Source organism: Mastomys coucha, unplaced genomic scaffold, assembly GCF_008632895.1.
Source record: "Mastomys coucha isolate ucsf_1 unplaced genomic scaffold, UCSF_Mcou_1 pScaffold5, whole genome shotgun sequence".
NCBI lineage: Eukaryota > Metazoa > Chordata > Mammalia > Rodentia > Muridae > Mastomys > Mastomys coucha.
This window is the reverse complement of record NW_022196911.1, coordinates 105,758,849-105,777,519: the sequence shown is the minus strand read 5'-3', so window position 1 is coordinate 105,777,519 and position 18,671 is coordinate 105,758,849. Positions and strand designations below refer to the sequence as shown.

The following is an 18,671-nucleotide window of genomic DNA, read 5'->3' as shown; positions in this document are numbered from 1 at the left end:
GTCACCCTGAGTAGGGAAGGAGACAGAGATGCCAGCCTTTGGTTTGAGGAAAGCAACATCCTCCAAGCTAACACGGAAGGCTCTAGAGACCAGTGTCTCCTCCACAGGGACCCTCGCTGTCACAAGCTTCCTGGCACACCCTCCCTTGCCATTTCGTGATGGTGGAGAGATGCAGGAATCTTTGTAAGTAACTAACAATCACAAATAAAGATGGGGAGACTGTGGGAACTGCTGTGTGGTCTCAGCACCTGGAGAAGGCTGGGGTCAGATCCTGTGCCGACCCCGCCTTTTCCAGATAGGAATGGGAAGGAGGTGCCCTGGGGTTCAAGACATAGTTCTCTAGCCCTATAATAAGAGACTAATAATCCTGTGTAAATGTATGCATCCTAGTGGCTAGAACATAATGCTCACTGAATAAAAGGCACCTTAAAAATATACGCAAGCAAAAGAAGCCTGGAATCCCAGCACTCTGAGGCTGCAAAGAGGGCTGTATGTTGGGGCTAGCCTGGGCTACATAGTAAGACCCTGTTTCCAAAAGGAAGGTTAGGGATGCAGTTGGTAGAGTGCTTGCCTAGCACCCACGAAGCCCTGGGTTCTGTGCTCAGGACCACGTAAAACCAGGCATGGTGGAGGCAGGAGGATCAGAAGTTCACTGTCATTCTCAGCTCTAGAATAAGTTTGAGGCCATCTTAAAACAAGTGAGACTGGGGCTGGTGAGATGGTTCACCGTGTAAGAGCACCAACTGCTCTTCCGAAGGTCCTGAGTTCAAATCCCAGCAACCACATGGTGGCTCACAAGCATCTGTAATGAGATCTGACACCCTCTTCTGGTGCATCTGAAGACCGCTACAGTGTACTTATTTATAATAAATCTTTGGGCCAGATCGAGCAGGGAGTGAGCGGGGCGAACCGGAGCGAGCAGAGGTCCTAATCCCAAGAACTAGATGAAGGCTCACAACCATCTGTACATCTACAGTGTGCACTCATATACATGAAATGAATAAACAAATCTTAAAAAAAGAAAAACAAGAGAGACTGTATCAAAACAAAAACAAAAAAAACTAACGGAAGGAAAAGAAAGAATCAGTCAAGCAATAGGGAATCAACTGCTGCCTTCCTATCGTATATGCATGCCCTCATTTATGGTGGCGACGGGGCAGGGCTGGGGCTGCTTGTCTACAGAGACGGCACCCGCTGCACTGTGCATTCTAGGCAGGTGCTCCATCGTTGATGCACTCCTAGCCTAGAGCTGCCGGGTTTGTTCAAGAGGACCATGTCCAGGGCGACGTCGATGATTATAATCCCGTCCCAAGTTCCCCAGCCTTCTTTGCAACCCAGGAGCCAGGCCACCCAACTCTGGACAGTAAGATTTAAAAGCCCAGTTCTTGGGAATGAAGGACGGTTATCTTACACAAAAGTCTCCCTTTCCTGATGGAAGTAGGTGGATACACATGAGCCTGCCACCTACTCTTCTCCCTCCTCGAACCTAATCATAATGGAGGACCCCGAAGATGAGCCATGGCAGCCACAGGCACAAGAACAAAAGCCAGTGTGCTCACAACAGCAGAAGAGAGTCTGAAAAAGTTCCCAGAGTTATCTTTAAGATAATCTGACCCAATGGACGCAATCACTTACCACTAAGCTTATTATCATGGGACAAAAGAACTACGCACGTTTCCCGGGCTACAGTCAGGTCTTTGCAGTTGCTTAAAGTTAGCTGAGAGCATTCCTACCACACCCAGCAAGAAACTGGGGAAAAAACACAGATGTGAGCAGAAGAGGCAGGAGCCATTTAGAGATGCAGCAACCCCTGAAGCAGCTCCCCGAGGCACATTACCTATCATGGCAGTGACATAACCCGCCTGTCGCAGCACCTCTGCCAAGGTGGTCTCGTTGAGTGGAAGCCCCCCTACAGAGGTGACTGCAAAGTTGTGCGTGACTCCATTCCGTAGTCCTAGCCGGCCAGTGAGCAGGGAGGCCCGGGAGGGGGAGCAGGTAGAAGCAGCTGCGTGGAAGTCTACAAACCTGTAAGGAAAGAGTAACTAGATCAGGACCTGGCCAGCTACAGGGCGTCAATTGAAAAGCAACGGGGACTCAGAAACTAGAAAGGCAGTCCTGAGAAAAGCTTTAGAAATCATCCGGTGGTGCTCAAGGAACATGAAGCCCAGAAAGAAAAAGAAACAAAAAACCAAAAAACAAAAACTAGTCTTGAGTTAACTCAGATTGGCAAGGCCAATCTTCTTACAGATTCCATGTGTCAAAGTCACTCACTTCAGTGAGCTTTTGAACCCCCCAAATCAATATTTCAGCTGGTTTAGAATCATCCATGGATAGAAACAGACCTGCAAGAGACACAACTTCATGATTAAAAGGACAGACTGCTCTTTCAGAGGACCAGAGTCCAGCTCCCTCCACCCATGTTGTGCAGCCTGTAACTCCAATCCTGGAGCAGGGGTGTCAACGCCCTCCTCTGGCTTCCGTGGACAACTGTCCTCATGTGTGAATACTCCCACATAGATACACATACATATAATTAAAATTTTTAAAAATAGCTGTTTCTTCTTCAGGAAATACCAAATGGCATGTGACATAGTGCAGTAGGGAGGTCTTGAGGACCTGGGGGCCCAGGACTAGGAGGCCTCAGAAGCTTCAATGGAAGATTTGGCAGCATGTTTAGGAGCTGTGGTTGGTAACAGTCAAGGCTGTAGCCATGATCAAGGCCATGGGGCTCAACGAGCTAAAACCAAAGACAAGGAGGGGATCCCCGTCACCAAGCTGGGCCGCCTAGTGAAGGACATGAAGATCAAGTCCCTGGAGGAGATCTCCCTGCCCATTATGAATCTAAGATTATTGACTTTTTCCTGGACACGTCCCTAAAGGTTGGTCTTGGTGTTAAGTGCTCCAAGGAGGTAGTCACTGCCATCCAAGGGGCCGTCATCTTGGCCATTGTTGTCCCTATGCAGAGAGGCTACTGGGGAAACAAGACTGGCAGGTTCCACATTGTTCTGTGCAGGTGACAGGCCGCTGTGGCTCTGTGCTGGCACATCTCATCCCTCCCCCAGAGGCCCTAGAGGTGTTCTCCTGAAGAACAACTATTTTCTATTTTTAGTTACGTGTGTGTCTCTGCCCCTGTGCCCAAGAAGCTACTGATGACAGATGGTACAGGTGACAGCTACACTTCAGCCAGGGCCTGTACTGCCACCATGGGCAACTTTGCCAAGGCCACCTTTGATGCCATCTCCAAGACCCACAGCTACCTGATCCCCGAGCTCTGGAAAGAGATTGTGTTCACCGAGTCTCCTTATGAGGAATTTACTGACCATCGTGTGAACTCTCACACCAGAGTCTCCACTCAGAGGACCTGGGCTCCAGCTGTGGTTACCACATAAAGGGTTTTATACTGGGGGGAAAAGAATTAACTGAAAAATAAAATAAAAAATTAATCTAAGAAAAGTAATACACTTACAAAAAATGTGAGTAACAGGGTTGGGACTAAAGCTTAGTCTGTAAACTGCTTGATGCATGAGCATGAACTCAAATTCCCAGAGCACATGCATCCAGCCCAACAACACAACACATGCATCCAGCGCAACAACACAACAACACAACACATGCATCCAGCACAACAACACAACACATGCCATCCAGCGCAACAACACAACACATGCATACAACACATAACAATACAACACATGCATACAACACATAACAACACATGCATGCAACACATAACAACACAACACATACATACAACACATAACAATACAACACATAACAACAACACAACACATGCATACAACACATAACAACACAACACATGCATACAACACACAACAACACAACACATGCATACAACACACAACAACACAACACATGCATACAACACATAACAACAACACAACACATGCATACAATACATAACAACACAACACATGCATACAACACATAACAACACAACACATGCATACACCACATAACAACAACACAACACATGCATACAACACATAACAACACAACACATGCATGTAACACATAGCAACACAACACATGCATACAACACATAACAACACAACACATGCATACAACACATAACAACACAACACATGCATACAACACATAACAACACAACACATGCATGCAACACATAGCAACACAACACATGCATGTAACACATAGCAACACAACACATGCATGTAACACATAGCAACACAACACATGCATGTAACACATAGCAACACAACACATGCATGTAACACATAGCAACACAACACATGCATGTAACACATAGCAACACAACACATGCATACAACACATAGCAACACAACACATGCATACAACACATAACAACACAACACTTGTCTAGAATCCTGGTGCTGGGGAAGTGGAGATGGGAAAATTCCCTGAGGTCAATGGCGAACCTTCTAGTCTTTCTGAAGAAAGAAACTCCAGGTTTGGTGAGAGACTTTGTTTCAAAAAATAAGCTGGGGCCAAACTGATCATCCCACAGGTAAATGTGCTTGCCACCAAGCCTGATGATCTGAGTTCGATCCTCAAGACCTACACCGGCTCCCCAAAGCTATCCTCTGACTTCCATGTGCACGCCATGGCATAAGCATGCCAACAACTGAACACAAAACAACAGATGCAAGGACTGAGTTCGAGGCCAGCCTGGTCTACAGAGTGAGTTCCAGGACAGCCAGGGCTACACAGAGAAACACTGTCTCAGAAAAAAAAAAGAAAAAACAAGAAAAAAAATAGATGCAAGGAAAACATTTTTAATAAGGTAGAAAGAACAATCTAGAGAGACACCTGACATCAATTTATGGCCTCTTCATGCACACATAGCTGCATACACACATGAACACATTCAAACAACACATACATGAATAAAACATACACATAGAGAGGCAGGGAGGGAAGGAGGGAGGGAGGGAGGGAGGGAGGGACAGAGAAAGCGAGAGAGAGGTGCCTGCGCATGCATACATGCCTTATTGAGGTCAGACAAAATAGACAAAGTGACTCTGCCAACCTGGTTCAGCTCTGAGGCTGTTCGTGTCTTCCGAACTCCCTATTGAGCACCATGACTTTTATTTTTCTAATGATATTTTCGTGAGTGATTTCACAGTGTGCAGTGCCCCCCACCAGTGAGGTGCCAAGTGCTGTCTGGCATTCCGGTGCACACGAAAGCTGTGATGTGCTCTACCAAGACGACGAGCGTGTCCCTCAAGCTGGGCAGGACTGAGTTACGGCTCAGTTGGCTGGATGCGACGCTAATGACTCAGAAGTATGTATTAAACAAACAAGGTGTCTTCAAACAGAATCACACATCAAACAAGGTTATGAATCGACTGACTGGTAAAAATGTTGCATCCAGGGGCTCACAGGAATGTAGCTCTGTGTTTCCAGCCAGAATAAGGTTGCAGTATCCGCTGTTTGCTGTGAGCATGTGGGATGTGACCACTGCTATCAGCAAAGAACTGCCTGGCTCTGTTACGTATGATTGAGTTCCCATGCCTACCTTAGATACCATGAGGAAATAGAAAAGAATTCTAAAGCTTCGTGGGTAAAGGCGCATGCCATCAAGCCTGGTGACTTGGATTCAATTCCTGGGATGCACATGGTAGAAAAGAGAACCAATTCCTATACGTTATCCTCTGACCTCTACATGGGGTACCACAGGCATAGGACACCATCCCCAGCATGTCCACAAAATAAAAAATAAAAAATAAAAATGTAATATAAACATGTTCTCTAAAATTCTAGGCATGGCCTCACCCTTAAGGAACACAGAACCTGGTTAGAAAACAAGACTGGTGTCGGGGAGCTGAAGAGATGGTTTAGCAGTTAAAGGAACTTGTCCTGGCAAGGGACTGGAGTTTGGTTCCCACGTGGTAGTTCACAACCACCTGTAACTCCAGTCCCAGAAGATCCGATGCCCTCTTCTGGACCCTGAAGGTACCAAGCACACACAAGGTGTACATGTATATATACAGGCAAAATACTCCTACCCATAAAATAAGTAAACATAAAAAGAGAAGTAATTTGAAGAAAGCAAGAGTAGAATAGCTTAAAGAGCAACAATGGATGAGTGTAAGACCCCAAACTCATGACAGAGACAAAGGGAGGGAGACAAGAGTATTTTAGAACTGACAGGGAGAAAGGACTCCTAAGGATCCAAGCTTAGCAAGAGGATCCCCAGAGTGGACGGGACCCAGCCTAGAATCTGAAAGATGACCCTGTTATGGATGCTCCGAAAATCACAAGGACAGGCATGGCACGGAGGAACAGTCTGATTGTAGATTTGGTAGCATTTAGAACCACTTAGGAGACAACCCCTGGGTATGTCTGTGACAGTATTTCCAGGGATGCTTACCTGAGCAAGGAAGATCCAGCATTAATATGGCTGGCATGGTCCCATGGGCTGCGTGCGGTCCATGAGTGAATTCTCCTTGCTCTGTTTCCTGCCTGAGAACACAACATGACCAGCTTCCTCATGTTCCTTCCACCACACCTTCCCGCCATGATGGACTGTACCCTCAAACTGTGAGACAAAATAACCCTTCCTTGCTTATGTTGTATAACTGATAGATACAAAAGATAAGCCAAAACGAATCTTAAAAATAAAATACACTCTGGGCGGCGGTGGCGCACGCCTTTAATCCCAGCACTTGGGAGGCAGAGACAGGCAGATTTCTGAGTTTGAGGCCAGCCTGGTCTACAGAGTTCCAGGACAGCCAAGGGCTACACAGAGAAACCCTGTCTCAAAAAAAAAAAAAAAAAAAAAACCACAAAATAAAATAAAATAAAACAAAATAAAATACACAAATTCCTCACAAGGGACAGGAGAAGTGGCCTGGGGTAGAGAGGTTCTAAGGATTGATTTCTATACCATGTAGATGCCTGATCTGGGCAAAATTCAAAGTTAAACTTCAAAGGAAAAGCAGACTCTATAAGAAGAAACAAAACAGAAGCAAACGAGTCTTACTATACATGTTTTAAATAAGAATGCCCAGAGGGAAGAATCGTTTCAGGTGGCATTTGTACTTGGTGTTCTGGCCGTCCACCCCAAGGGGATAGAAAATAAAATCTAAGAACAACAACTAAAATGTCTATTGTGAGAAAATCTTAAACTTTACACAGCGGCTACATGATTAGTAGGAGAGTTAGTAATGGGATTCTTGAGACAATTTCATGTGTATGAGAGAATAATATAGATAAGCAATTACATTAATGTTCGTAACAGGGAGCCCAAGAGTTTCACTGTCAGAAAACACAAGAGCCATAAGATGTTAAGAAAGCCTATGATATAAAAATCACTGGCAGCGTTAAAGACCGGGTTGGGAGATAGCTCAGTGGTAGACTAGCCTTGCCTAGCATGCTTGAGACTGAGTTCAACTCAATACCACAAGAAAAAAAGTTTAGTTAGAAACAAAATGTCATTAGTTGCCAGGCCTGGTATGGTGATCAATGGCACACCTTTAATCCCAGCACTTGGGAGGCAGAGGCAGGCGGATCTCTGAGTTCGAGGCCTGGTCTACAGAGGCAGTTCCAGGAAGCCAGGGCTACACAGAGAAACCCTGTCTCAAAAAATATTTGTATGTGTGTGTATCCTAGCTACTAAAATGAAAGAAAGACACATTGCTTTCCCCCTTCACCCCAAGTGAAATGAACATTCCTGCATGCCTGCATCTGCTCTTTCTTTTCAACACCATCCCACATGAAAAGGAACCATATCTTTTTGGAGCAATTCCTAACTCCAGGTTTGAGACAATTTGGGCATCAAAAGAATAGATATATGCTGGGGGATACAGTTCATTGGTACAGTGCTAGCCTTGCATGCATAATGCCCTACATGGGATCTCCACACATGCGTGTGCATACACACATAGTTGAGAATTTTGACTTCTGGGGCTGGTGAGATGGCTCAGTAGGTAAGAGCACTCACTGCTCTTCGGAAGGTCCTGAATTCAAATCCCAGCAACCACATGGTGGCTTACAACTATCTGTACAGCTACAGTGTACTCACATACATAAAATAAATAAATCTTAAAAACAAAAAAACAAAACAAAAGCCCAGTTCTGTCATGTGAGTGTGTTTTGCTTTAATCCCAGGTGTGGTATGAGAGCCTGCTTCACAGCCGGTGACTGTGATTTATGCTCTACACAGCCGGTGACTGTGATTTATGCTCTAGGCAGGGTGTGGGTTTTGCCAGCTGCAGATAGTTTAAGTTTGGAATTCTGGGGACTCTTGAGAGGGAATAAATATGAGAGCCCCAAGAGGGCCTGTGGCTATTACTGCCCCCTCTGCCCCTCAACCCCTGCTGCTGCTTTTGCTATTGCTGGATTGCCCCTAATCAGCAGGAAGTAGTCTAAAGGGGTCTATGCTCCCTTTTCCCTCTAACCTTCTTTCTCTCTCACCTAGTTTGGACGGGATTAGGGTATAATAAGGGTTGGAAGGGTGGTAGATGATAGAACTCAATAAAGTAAGCTAAAAAAGTATACCAACACACACACACACACACCCAGAGTGAGAGAGAGAGAGAGAGAGAGAGAGAGAGAGAGAGAGAGAGAGAGAGAGACAGACAGACAGACAGACAGACAGACAGACAGAGACAGAAAGACAGAGAGACAGAGAGAGAGAGAGAGAGATGTTTTTCAGTACTGGAGAACATGATACTAACCCAAGAGCCTGCAAATTCATAATTAAAGGAAAATAATTAGGCACATGTCCTGACCCTCTGGACTGACCCACAGCCTCTGCTAGGAGACAAGGCAGAGCACTCCTTGCAACTAGCTCACACAGAAAGTACGGCAGTAGCCTGGGGAAATGAGCGTGTTTGCAAGCTCCCAAACAATAACTGGTGGCCAATGGACATGGGGTCACTCTGCCACACAGACATTTATAAATTGGACGGAATTGGCAATTAGCTCCCTTATAAAGGGATTAGAGTTAGTGTCACTAATCATTTGCCTGTGACCTTTGATGCCTCCTAATGGGATGAAATATGAAGTGTATAAAAGCGAGAACTCTTTGCCAGAATCTAATCAAACTTCTGAATCTAATTTCCAGGTTACAGGAAATCCAGCTATGAGGACAACAGAGTCAACTATGCCACAAGGAAATGCTCAAACAAACTGGTGTTCAGGTGTCTCGAGACAAGAAGTCCAGCTGCTCCAAAGAGCCAGGGAGAAAACTGGGATTGGGGGAGGCGACATCTTCATTAAAGCAAACCAGAGACAAAGAAACAAATGGAAAGTGGTCTCGCTTCAAATAGACTTAACAGCACATTTGAGGAACAGCTAAGGACATCTTAATGTGAGGTGGATTTTAGATACTAAGGAACTGTTGGCCATTTTTAGTGTAATAATGGCACTACAGGCATATGGAAGAACGTTTTGTTTAAGATGTACTTACTGTATGTGTATCAGTGTTCTGCTTGCATGTATGTAGGAATGTGCACTACTGTGCAGTGCTGACAGAAGCCAGAAGGCAACATTAGATGCCCTGAAACTGGAGGTCCAGACAGTTATAAATCACCGTTTGCCTGAGACTGCGTGGTGTGAGTGGCTAGCTCAAAGTGGAAGCTGAAATGTAACATTGAAACATCTCAAGGTGGGAGCCAGGGAGATGACTCCATTGGTAAAGTGTTTGGAGCACTCACACAAGAGCTGAGCATGGTGGCCCTCATCAGTAACCCCAGTGCTGGGGAAAGATGATGGGGAGGTTCTGGAGGCCCACTGGCCTGCCTAGCCAAACCAGCAATCCCCAGGTTCAGTGACAGACTCTAACTCAAAAGCCAAAGTACAGAGCTATAGAGGAAGATATCTGACATTGACCACAAAACATGCATGGCTATGTGTACCCAAATACATATGCACACATACGGATTCAACACACACACACACACACACACACACACACACACACACACACACACACAAAGAAACAAAACACTTCTAGTTGAGCATCATTTATGCAGCCTCTTTCTGGCAGCTAGGACCCCCAAGTGCCTATGAGTCTCTAATAGTTTCACGCTCCTCAGAGGTGTCCCCATGTAGATGCCACCCTGCCCCCCTTCACCATGACCTTAACATCAGGAGCGACAGTGACCCTGAGGGGGGCAAATGAGATCTTCATACCAAGAGTGTGGACACCTTCCTTTGCTCGTTTCTCCTTCCTTTCCTTATTGCCTTTATTTCTTTATTGCATTTGTACCCCTCTATTTTGCATTCAGGATGGAGCACAGGCATACTACAAGCCAGGCATCTTTAAAATCATAAACACTTGACGGCTGGAGAGATGCCTCAGAGGCTAAGAGCATTTGCTGCTCTTCCAACCATCTGTAACTCCATTTCCAGGGGACCCAATGCCTTCCTCTGGCCTCCACAGTCACTAGGCTTGTATATGTAACATAGATATACATGAAAGCAAAATACCTGTAACACATAAAAAATAAACATAGTTGTCATTTGTGATTCTCAGAAATTCTATACTGGGAATTGATCACTAGGAGTTCATAGACTCCTACTGTGAATAACCAAGAGGCGAGACTAGCTCAAATGTCACTCTATTTGTGAACAGATATTTTTTTACAGTGTGGTATGTCTATGTAGTGAAATATTACTCGGCAATGAAAAAGGAACAGAGTTTTTACACAAGTAGTATGATGTCCCTTAAAAACATTACAAGTATGATGTATGATAGTACATGCCCCTGACCCCAGCACTCAGAGGACAAAACAAGAGAATCACCAGTTCGAAGCCATCCTGGGCTACGCAATGAAACTCTGTCTCCAAAATAAAGACAAAAAAAAAAAAAATCAAGGCAAATAAAACAAAAAACAAGCATCAGGTCTATAGAACCCTTGCTTAGCAAGCTTAAGACCCTGAGTTCAATCCGCCACACCAGACACACAAAAAAAATATTGATAGGTAAGAGAAGTTAGACACAAAATTCCACCTACTGATGCATGTGTTCCTATCTAAAGTGTGAAAATGCAGTGAGACACAGAAAGCTTGCAGATGCCAGGAGCTTGCCAGAATGGGAGATGGATGAGGGCTTTCCTTTTAGAGTGAAGTGGTGATCTCAGGAGACCTCCACTAAATGTCACTGAATGGTCACTGGTTCTAACAGCTTCAAGTGGCCGGTTTGTACCTTGTAAATAGCTTTTTGTATTTAAACAAACAAACAAACAAACAAACTCTTACAGACTAAGAGAAAAATACCCAGAAATCCTTGTGGGAGGGGGTCGAGGTTTCTACTGGTCTGGGTATCAGGTCTCACTGACAAAAGTTACTGTGTGTAAATAGAGGCCTTGGCCATACTGTGATCAGCAGAGAAGGGAGCAGCCTCTCATGCTGTGGGCTGAATCTAGACTGTTCCCCATGGGCTCACACTTTTCAGAAGGTGGTCTCCAGCTTGTGAAAGGTGTGGAGACGGTAGAGGGGTGGTTCTCAACCTGTGGGTCATGCCCCCTTTGGCAAACCTCCGTCTCCAAAGCTATTTATGTCAAGAGTCGTAACAGTAGCAGATTACAGCTATGAAAATAACTTTATGGTTGGAGGTCACCACGAAGAACTATATTAAAGAGTCGCAACCTTAGGGAGGTTGAGAACCACTCTTTAGACATTAGGCCCCCGTGGCTGGAGGGAGATCCCCAGGGTGAGCCTCAGGAGGTTGCCTCAACCCTTGTTCCAGACTGTCCTGTGCTTCCTGGTCAACCAGGACGTGAACAGTCCAGTGTCAAGTCCCCACTGCCACCAACAGAGCCCCTCCTGCCACTATGCCTCCCAACCATGATGGAACTGACCCCTTTGTAACTATGGGCCTAAATAAACCAGAAAGCATGACATATATATATATTTTTTTTTTTTTTTTGAAGAACAAAAAGTAAATGGTGTACCATCCTACATGGAGCTGGCTCCTCAGCCTCCAGGCAATCACACAGCTTTTGAAGTATTCCCTGACAGCACAGAACCCTAATTCTTTGCTTTTCTACATAAGGCAGTTTGAAGCTGGCCACCAATTTGACACACCTCCCTTGGGAGGTGGGATTTACATTACTTCCCTTGAATCTGGGGTGGGTCAGTGCTTGTTTGTCTGACCAGTAGGATAATAACACAGAAGCAAAGCTGCCAGTGTCTGGACTCTGGCCTTACAAGACTGGCAGTTTCTACTCTTTCTCACTCAAAACCCTCAGTGAGCCACCATATAAAAGTGGGGATATCACAAGACCGCCACACTGGAAAGGCTGTCTGTAGATGCTCTGGCCAGTGGCCTCAGCTGAGGTCATCACCGTGGAGACAGCAGCCCTGTGAACAAAGCTGTCCCCAGGCCTCCGTCCTGACCACCTGCTTGCTGAATTGTACCCAGTGATCTTCAGCAACACACAGATGCCCAGCTAAGTGGGTCCTGAGCCACAACAAAATGGCTGCTGTCTGAAGTCCAGTACATGTGGGGAGGTCGAGGCAGTCGGTTATATGGGTTCCACTGCAAGGTAATGACTCTCTTACTTCACAATATTTGGAGACCATCCCCCCCACTACCACCTCCCCACCCCACCCCCTCTCCCCCACACCTGGCATGGGAGTTAACCAAAATGGAAGTATGAATACATGCTGATTGAATGGTGCCTGTAACCTCTGGGTTGGTCTACACTATAACATATCTGGGTTTGTTACATTATTAACAAAGTCTTTCTCACTACAGAAACCTAGGCCTCCTTCCCAGAAGACAGGTTAATTCCAAATCAAACATCTGTTTTAAAAAAAGAAAAGAAGGCCGGGCGGTGGTGGCGCATGCCTTTAATCCCAGCACTTGGGAGGCAGAGGCAGACGGATTTCTGAGTTCGAGAACAGCCTGGTCTTCAGAGCTACACAGAGAAACCCTGTCTCAAAAAAAAAAAAAAAAAAAAAAAAAAAAAAGAAAAAGACAGATTCTCACTGTATAGCCAAGGGTGGCCTGCCAATCACAATGTGGCCTGCACTGGCCCAATCACAATGCCCTGTCTACCTAGCCTCCTGAATTTTGGGATTACCATGCCACCACACTTGTCCCTAAAGCTCTATGCATGTGTGTGGTGTTCATACATGTGTTCATGTAGGTGCATGTTTATATGTGTGTATGTTGGGATATGTGCCTGCACCTGCATGCATTCAAGTACATGGGATTACATTACAAACTTGGATCGCCACCAAGTTTGGCTTTTTTTTTTTAATACAGGTTCTAAAGATAAAGCTCAAACACATTATCAACTCAGCTTTATTATTCCCTCCCCACCCCCCCGCCTAAAACCATTTTTATTAAAGCAACAAACAGCAAAGAGGATGTGCTCAGAGAGCAAGGAAACCGCACTGTGAGACTCCAGGCCCGCCGGTCAGGTTGCACGTTCCAGTCCTAACTCTCCTCCGTTCTTGGCAGCAGGCCGCACGGTACCTCCTAAGATGCCTCCCTGCGACAGAATGAGGTCAGGGACAGTGCCTGAGCCGATGCACACTGCCAGGTTTGCATAAAGCTTGGTGAGGCTCTCCCTCCGGATGTTCCAGGAGATCTTGGACTCATAGCTAGCGAGCTTCACCTGCCAGTACGTCCAATCTGGCCCCTCAGAGTCCTGGAGCTCAGGAAAATGTACCTGTGCCCTTCCTTCCCTGGGTACCCAGGTGCCTGGGATAACATTTCCCAGAGTGGGTTTATTCAAAATACTTTCTGCAGCCCACACATATTAGGATCCCAGGGCTCAAACTCCTGAGGGAAACCTTGGATGCCGGTACTGTAGGCAACTATGAATAGCTGTCCTAATCATTCCAGACGGCTTGGTCCATGGCTCACAGCTTTACTTCTACACAAACAGCCATTCTTCCTTCCCTCTTGAGAGTGATGTACAAGGACCCGCCTAGCTCACACTCCAAGTGGTCCTCACGGTGACTCTTATAAGCCTCACCTCAGATACTTACAAAACACCTCTTATAACCCTGGGCACACTCCCAAACACTTCACACATATTAAGTCCTAAGCATCCGTTGCCCTGGGATTTATTCTGTTTTGAATATGTAGTTCTGAATGGAATGGCCCGAGCTTGCTAGTGTCATTTCTACATCCAGCACAGTGGGATCCGCTGCACAATTCACAGTGCTCAAGGGAAAATGAAAAAAAAAAAGAGTCCCACTAAGCCACTGAACGGGACGGCAGCAAGGCATAGGATCCAAAGGAAGCTCTAAGTCTAGGCCTCTGTGCACCTGCCTAGACAACATGCCTGCAAATTCAGGGCTGCCTCAAAGCTGGGTTTCCCAGAGCCAGAGAGAAACAGCTGTTGGGCCTGACCCTCCCTCTCCGATTCCTTCTCCCCAGCATGCCCTAACAATTCTACCTGCAAACTGCCGAACGATGTAGTAATAAACACCACGACTGACAATGGCAGCTTAGGAAGGAAAGTGTCACAATCCATCACCAACAGATGTGAGGGCAGGAACTCAAGGCAAGAGCCTAGAGGCAGAAACTGAAGCAGAAACCGCAGAGGAGCACCGCTTACTGGCTCACTCGCCCTGGCTTGCTGAGCCTGCTTTCTTACACACCCAGGACCAACGCCCACGGACCGAACTGACAGGAGAATGCCGGGCCCTCCCATATCAACTATTAATCAAAAAGATGCCCCCACACACTTGCCTGCAGGCCAACCTTGAGTTTCCCTCTTTCTAGATGGCCCTAACAAACACACACAGAGATCTAACCCTGTGTCTCCACCTGTTTGCAAACGGTTCTCTATCCTGTGAGGTAACTCTACTGAATACCATGCATGCTGTGGCCTGGCGTTGAATAGAGCATAGCTAGCCCAACCCTGCTCCCCCCCCCCAACTTTTGGTTCTAGTCCCCTCTCCCCTTCTACCTACTCCATTTTCTTTCATGTCGATTTCTTTTTCTTTTTTTCTTTTCTCTTCTCTTTCTTTTTTCTTTTCTTTTCTTTTCTTTTTTTTAAGACAGGGTTCTCTGTGTAGCCCTTGCTCACTCTCTAGGGCAGGCTGGCCTCAAACTCAGAGATTCAAATGCCTCTGCCTCCTGAGTGCTGGGATTAAAAGTGTGAGCCTCCACTGCCCACCACTCCATTTTCTACGGGGTAGCTGAAGCAATGTTGAGAAGCAATTAACAACCAACAGTAGTGCCTGGCTGGAACCCCTCTATCTGGGTGGTTTTGTTTTTATTTTTTTGTAATCCCCATAAATCCAGTGTAATTCCCATGGTCTGCAGGCCCTCTATCAGACCTTCCCAACCAGGAGCCTGACACCCAGGTCTTTACAGGTTACAAGTTTCTTGAGATATTTCTGCCAGCCTCTGGGGCAGCCAGGTGGGGTCCAGAACAACTGGAAGTGCCAAGGTGGTGTCCTGTGCTCTCGGGAGCACAGTCTCCTTCAGCAAACAATAGAGAGGGCCCTTAGGGCTAAATGGGGCACTTCAAGAATGAAAGAAGCCCTAGCCTTCCCCTCACAGAGGCTACAATCTGGGTTGGAGTGATGGCTAATGGGGTAAAGTGTCGGCCATGCATGCATGAAGACCTGAATGCTGGCTCCCAGAACTCAGGTTTTAAAAACAACAACAAAAACAAACAACAAACAAACAGTTAAGCCTGACCTTGGCATCCTCCTTCCAATCAACCTGATTGGAAGCCAAATCACTGCCTTCAAGTCTACTACCACTTTATTTTATTTTGTTTTTTGAGACAGGGGCTTACTGTGTAGTGTCAGAGCTGCGCTGGTGTCTGGAGTCCCAGTGCTAGGGACGTAGACACAGGTCAGCCCAAGATAGCTAAATTTTGAATTCCAGATCCAATGAGGAACCTTGTCACAAAAAGCAAGGTAGAGAGGCAGAAGGGATGGTTCCGTAGTTTAAAGCACTTGTTGCTCTTGCAGAAGACCCAGGTTCTATTCCCAGCAGCCACATACTGGCTCAAAACCATCCATAACTCCAGTTCCAGGGAATCCCATGGCCTTTTCTCACCTCCTCGGGGACCAGGCACACACATGTTGCGTGGACATGCATGAAGACAAGACATTCATTCTCATAAAATACATAAACCTTTGAGATTAAAAAAAAAAAATAAGGTGGACAGCAACTGAGGAGTATCTCTGTCCCCACATGCAGATACACAAACCTGTGTGCACTTGCACACGTACATGCACGCACACATGAACACACACAGAGAGACAGTCTCCTCTTTAAAGTGCGAAGACACGCACGGGTGGATCACAATGTAAAATGAGCCCAGGTTGAGGAGTACAGAGAAAAGCTCTGAGAAACGTGGATGCAGATCAGGCAGCCCTTGCTAAGAGGGGGATCGTCAGGGAACCTGCTCTGAAAGTCCCTCTTCTTCTGGAAGATGAGAGGGGTTGGATCCCCCTCACCAGGTTACCTGAGAGATCCAAAGAGATGAAGCACATAACGCGATTAGCAGAGCACTGAGGACAGAGCAAGCTTTTGATAGCCCTAGTCAAACACGGAGAAAGAGAATATTCCAGAATGGGACAAGGGAAAGGATGCAGAAGCGAGCAGGGCAGGCATGAGTGTTGGGAGCATAACATGGAGGTCCCTGTGCCCACAGATCTCCAGGGAAATCAAGACTGTGGAGCACATAGGATTGTCTTTCCTATGGAAAAGCTGAAGAACCTGTTCTTCCATCCAGACAGCTGAGAACCAGAAGTGGCTAATAGCCAGGTTACCTGATCTGTGTTAGCTATTGGGCCAGGCCATATAAATCTCCCACAACTAGGACCAGAGGTGGCTTATGGTTTAAATGACCTCTATGCTATCTGTACGGCTGAGAGCAGACTAGGCCCTAAGGCCCCTAAGCTAGTAAAGGCGCCATATCTCCAGACCCCATCTTCTTGAAAGAAACTGAGTTTCAGTATGATTACCCTTCCTTGTGCAGCAGGGACAGTATCACACCAGAAAACCTTTTTCCAAATTATGCTGGGCTTAAACACACTGGGAATAAGCAGCTTGTTGCTAGACTCCCTGAAGTCTGCTTCAGGTTGACCAAGTCAGTCTGCACCAAGTTTTCATTCTTATCTCTGAGCAGTTTGCTTGCCTGTATGATACCTGTAGGGACCCACACACATGAGCAAGTGACACTCCAGGAACCAGTGTGACTTAGCTGCTGGTGAACCTGCCACGAGTTGGGCACAGAGAAGCCATACCGTCCTCATCCCAAACTCCCAAGTCTATCTACTTCAATCAACCAACTAGAAACTGAAGCCTGCACTTCAAATATATAAATCCCTCGCTTTGAGACAGGGTCCCTCTGTGTAGCTCGACTGGCCTGGAACTCACAATGCGGATGAGGCTGTCTTCAAACTCAAGAGAGATGCTTGCCTCTGCCTCTCAAGTGCTGGGATTAAAGGTGTGAACTACACCACCACTCCTGGCCATGCACATCACTTTAAAAATGACTGTTTGTGGTGGTAGTGAGTAGGGGGATCAGAGGATAGTTTTTGGAGTTGGTTACCATTCCATTCTTCTCCTCCTCCTCCTCTCCCTCCCTTTCCTCCTCTTCCCCTTCCACCTCTTCCTCCTTTTTCACCTCCTCCTTCTCTTCCTCCTCCTCCTTCTTTTCTTCTCTTCTTCTTCCTCCTTCCTCCTCTTTTTCCCTCCTTCTCCTCCCTCCTCCTGCTCCTCCTCCCTCTCCTCTTCTTCTTCAGACAGGGTTTCTCTATGTAGCCCCTGTGCTGGACTCACACTGTAGACTAGGCTGGCCTTAAAACTCAGAGATTCCCCTGCCTCTGCCTCCCAAGTGCTGGGAATAAAGGAGTGTGACACCACATGCACACTTTTTTATTTTTCTTGTAGGTAAGTTCCAGCGATTAAATTTCAGTAATGAAGCTTTCTCAGTGAGTGCCTTTAAGCTCTCTCTCCAGCCCAGTATGTGACTTCTTGTCTCTTTCCTCTCAGTGCTGCCATGGAGAATCTCCATGGAGTGCACATGATAGCACTCCAGAACTCACGTTCTGATCCATTTCAGCGCCCTAACCAGACATCCTACCTCTGGTCTCTGCCTCTTCAGTGTCTAGCTTCTGCCTCTTCATTACAACCCACTGTGCTCTGCCTCAACCTACCTTTTCAGAATCCCGAGCCCTCACTGCCTGACACAAGTTAGTTATGTCCCTCAGCAGAGACATACTAAGGGCTGGGGAGATAGCTCAGTCAGTGCTGTTTCTGCCATGAAAGTACAAGGGCCTGAGTTTGGTCCCCAGAACCCACATTAAAAAGCCATCCCAGCCCTGCAGGGGTGAAAACAGGAGAACCTCCGGGTATCACCAGCCAGTTCAGTCAAGTCTAGTCAAAGAGGTGAACCCCAGCTCCTCACGAAAGACCCTGGCACAATAAATAAGTAAGTAAGTAAATAAATAAATAAATAATTAAGTAAATAAATAAATAAAAATAAATTGGGACATTCTGGCTAGAGGAAGACCAATCGATAATAAGTAGTAAAATAAATGTTATCTTTTACATAATTAATTAATTAATTTGGGACCAGCAAGAGGGCTGAGCAGGTAAACCCAGCCAAACCTGGCAACCTGACTGTGAGCTGAGATCTACATGGTATAAGTAACTCCCACAGGCTGTCCTCTGACACGGGCACAAAGAGGCATCTTTATTTTATTTTATTCTATTTATTTGTTTGTTT

General features: G+C 46.2%; 1 protein-coding gene across 9 annotated transcripts in view; it reads right to left on the bottom strand.

Annotated features, from left to right (window-relative positions):
- Positions 1–18,671, bottom strand: part of Arsg (arylsulfatase G) — a 145,477-nt gene that overhangs the window by 65,558 nt on the left and 61,248 nt on the right. For all 9 annotated transcript variants that reach the window (XM_031354545.1, XM_031354548.1, XM_031354549.1 and 6 more), the window contains one exon: positions 1,838–2,025. In XM_031354545.1, the coding sequence (XP_031210405.1) occupies positions 1,838–2,025 (188 nt within the window). The remainder of the gene's footprint in view (positions 1–1,837; positions 2,026–18,671) is intronic.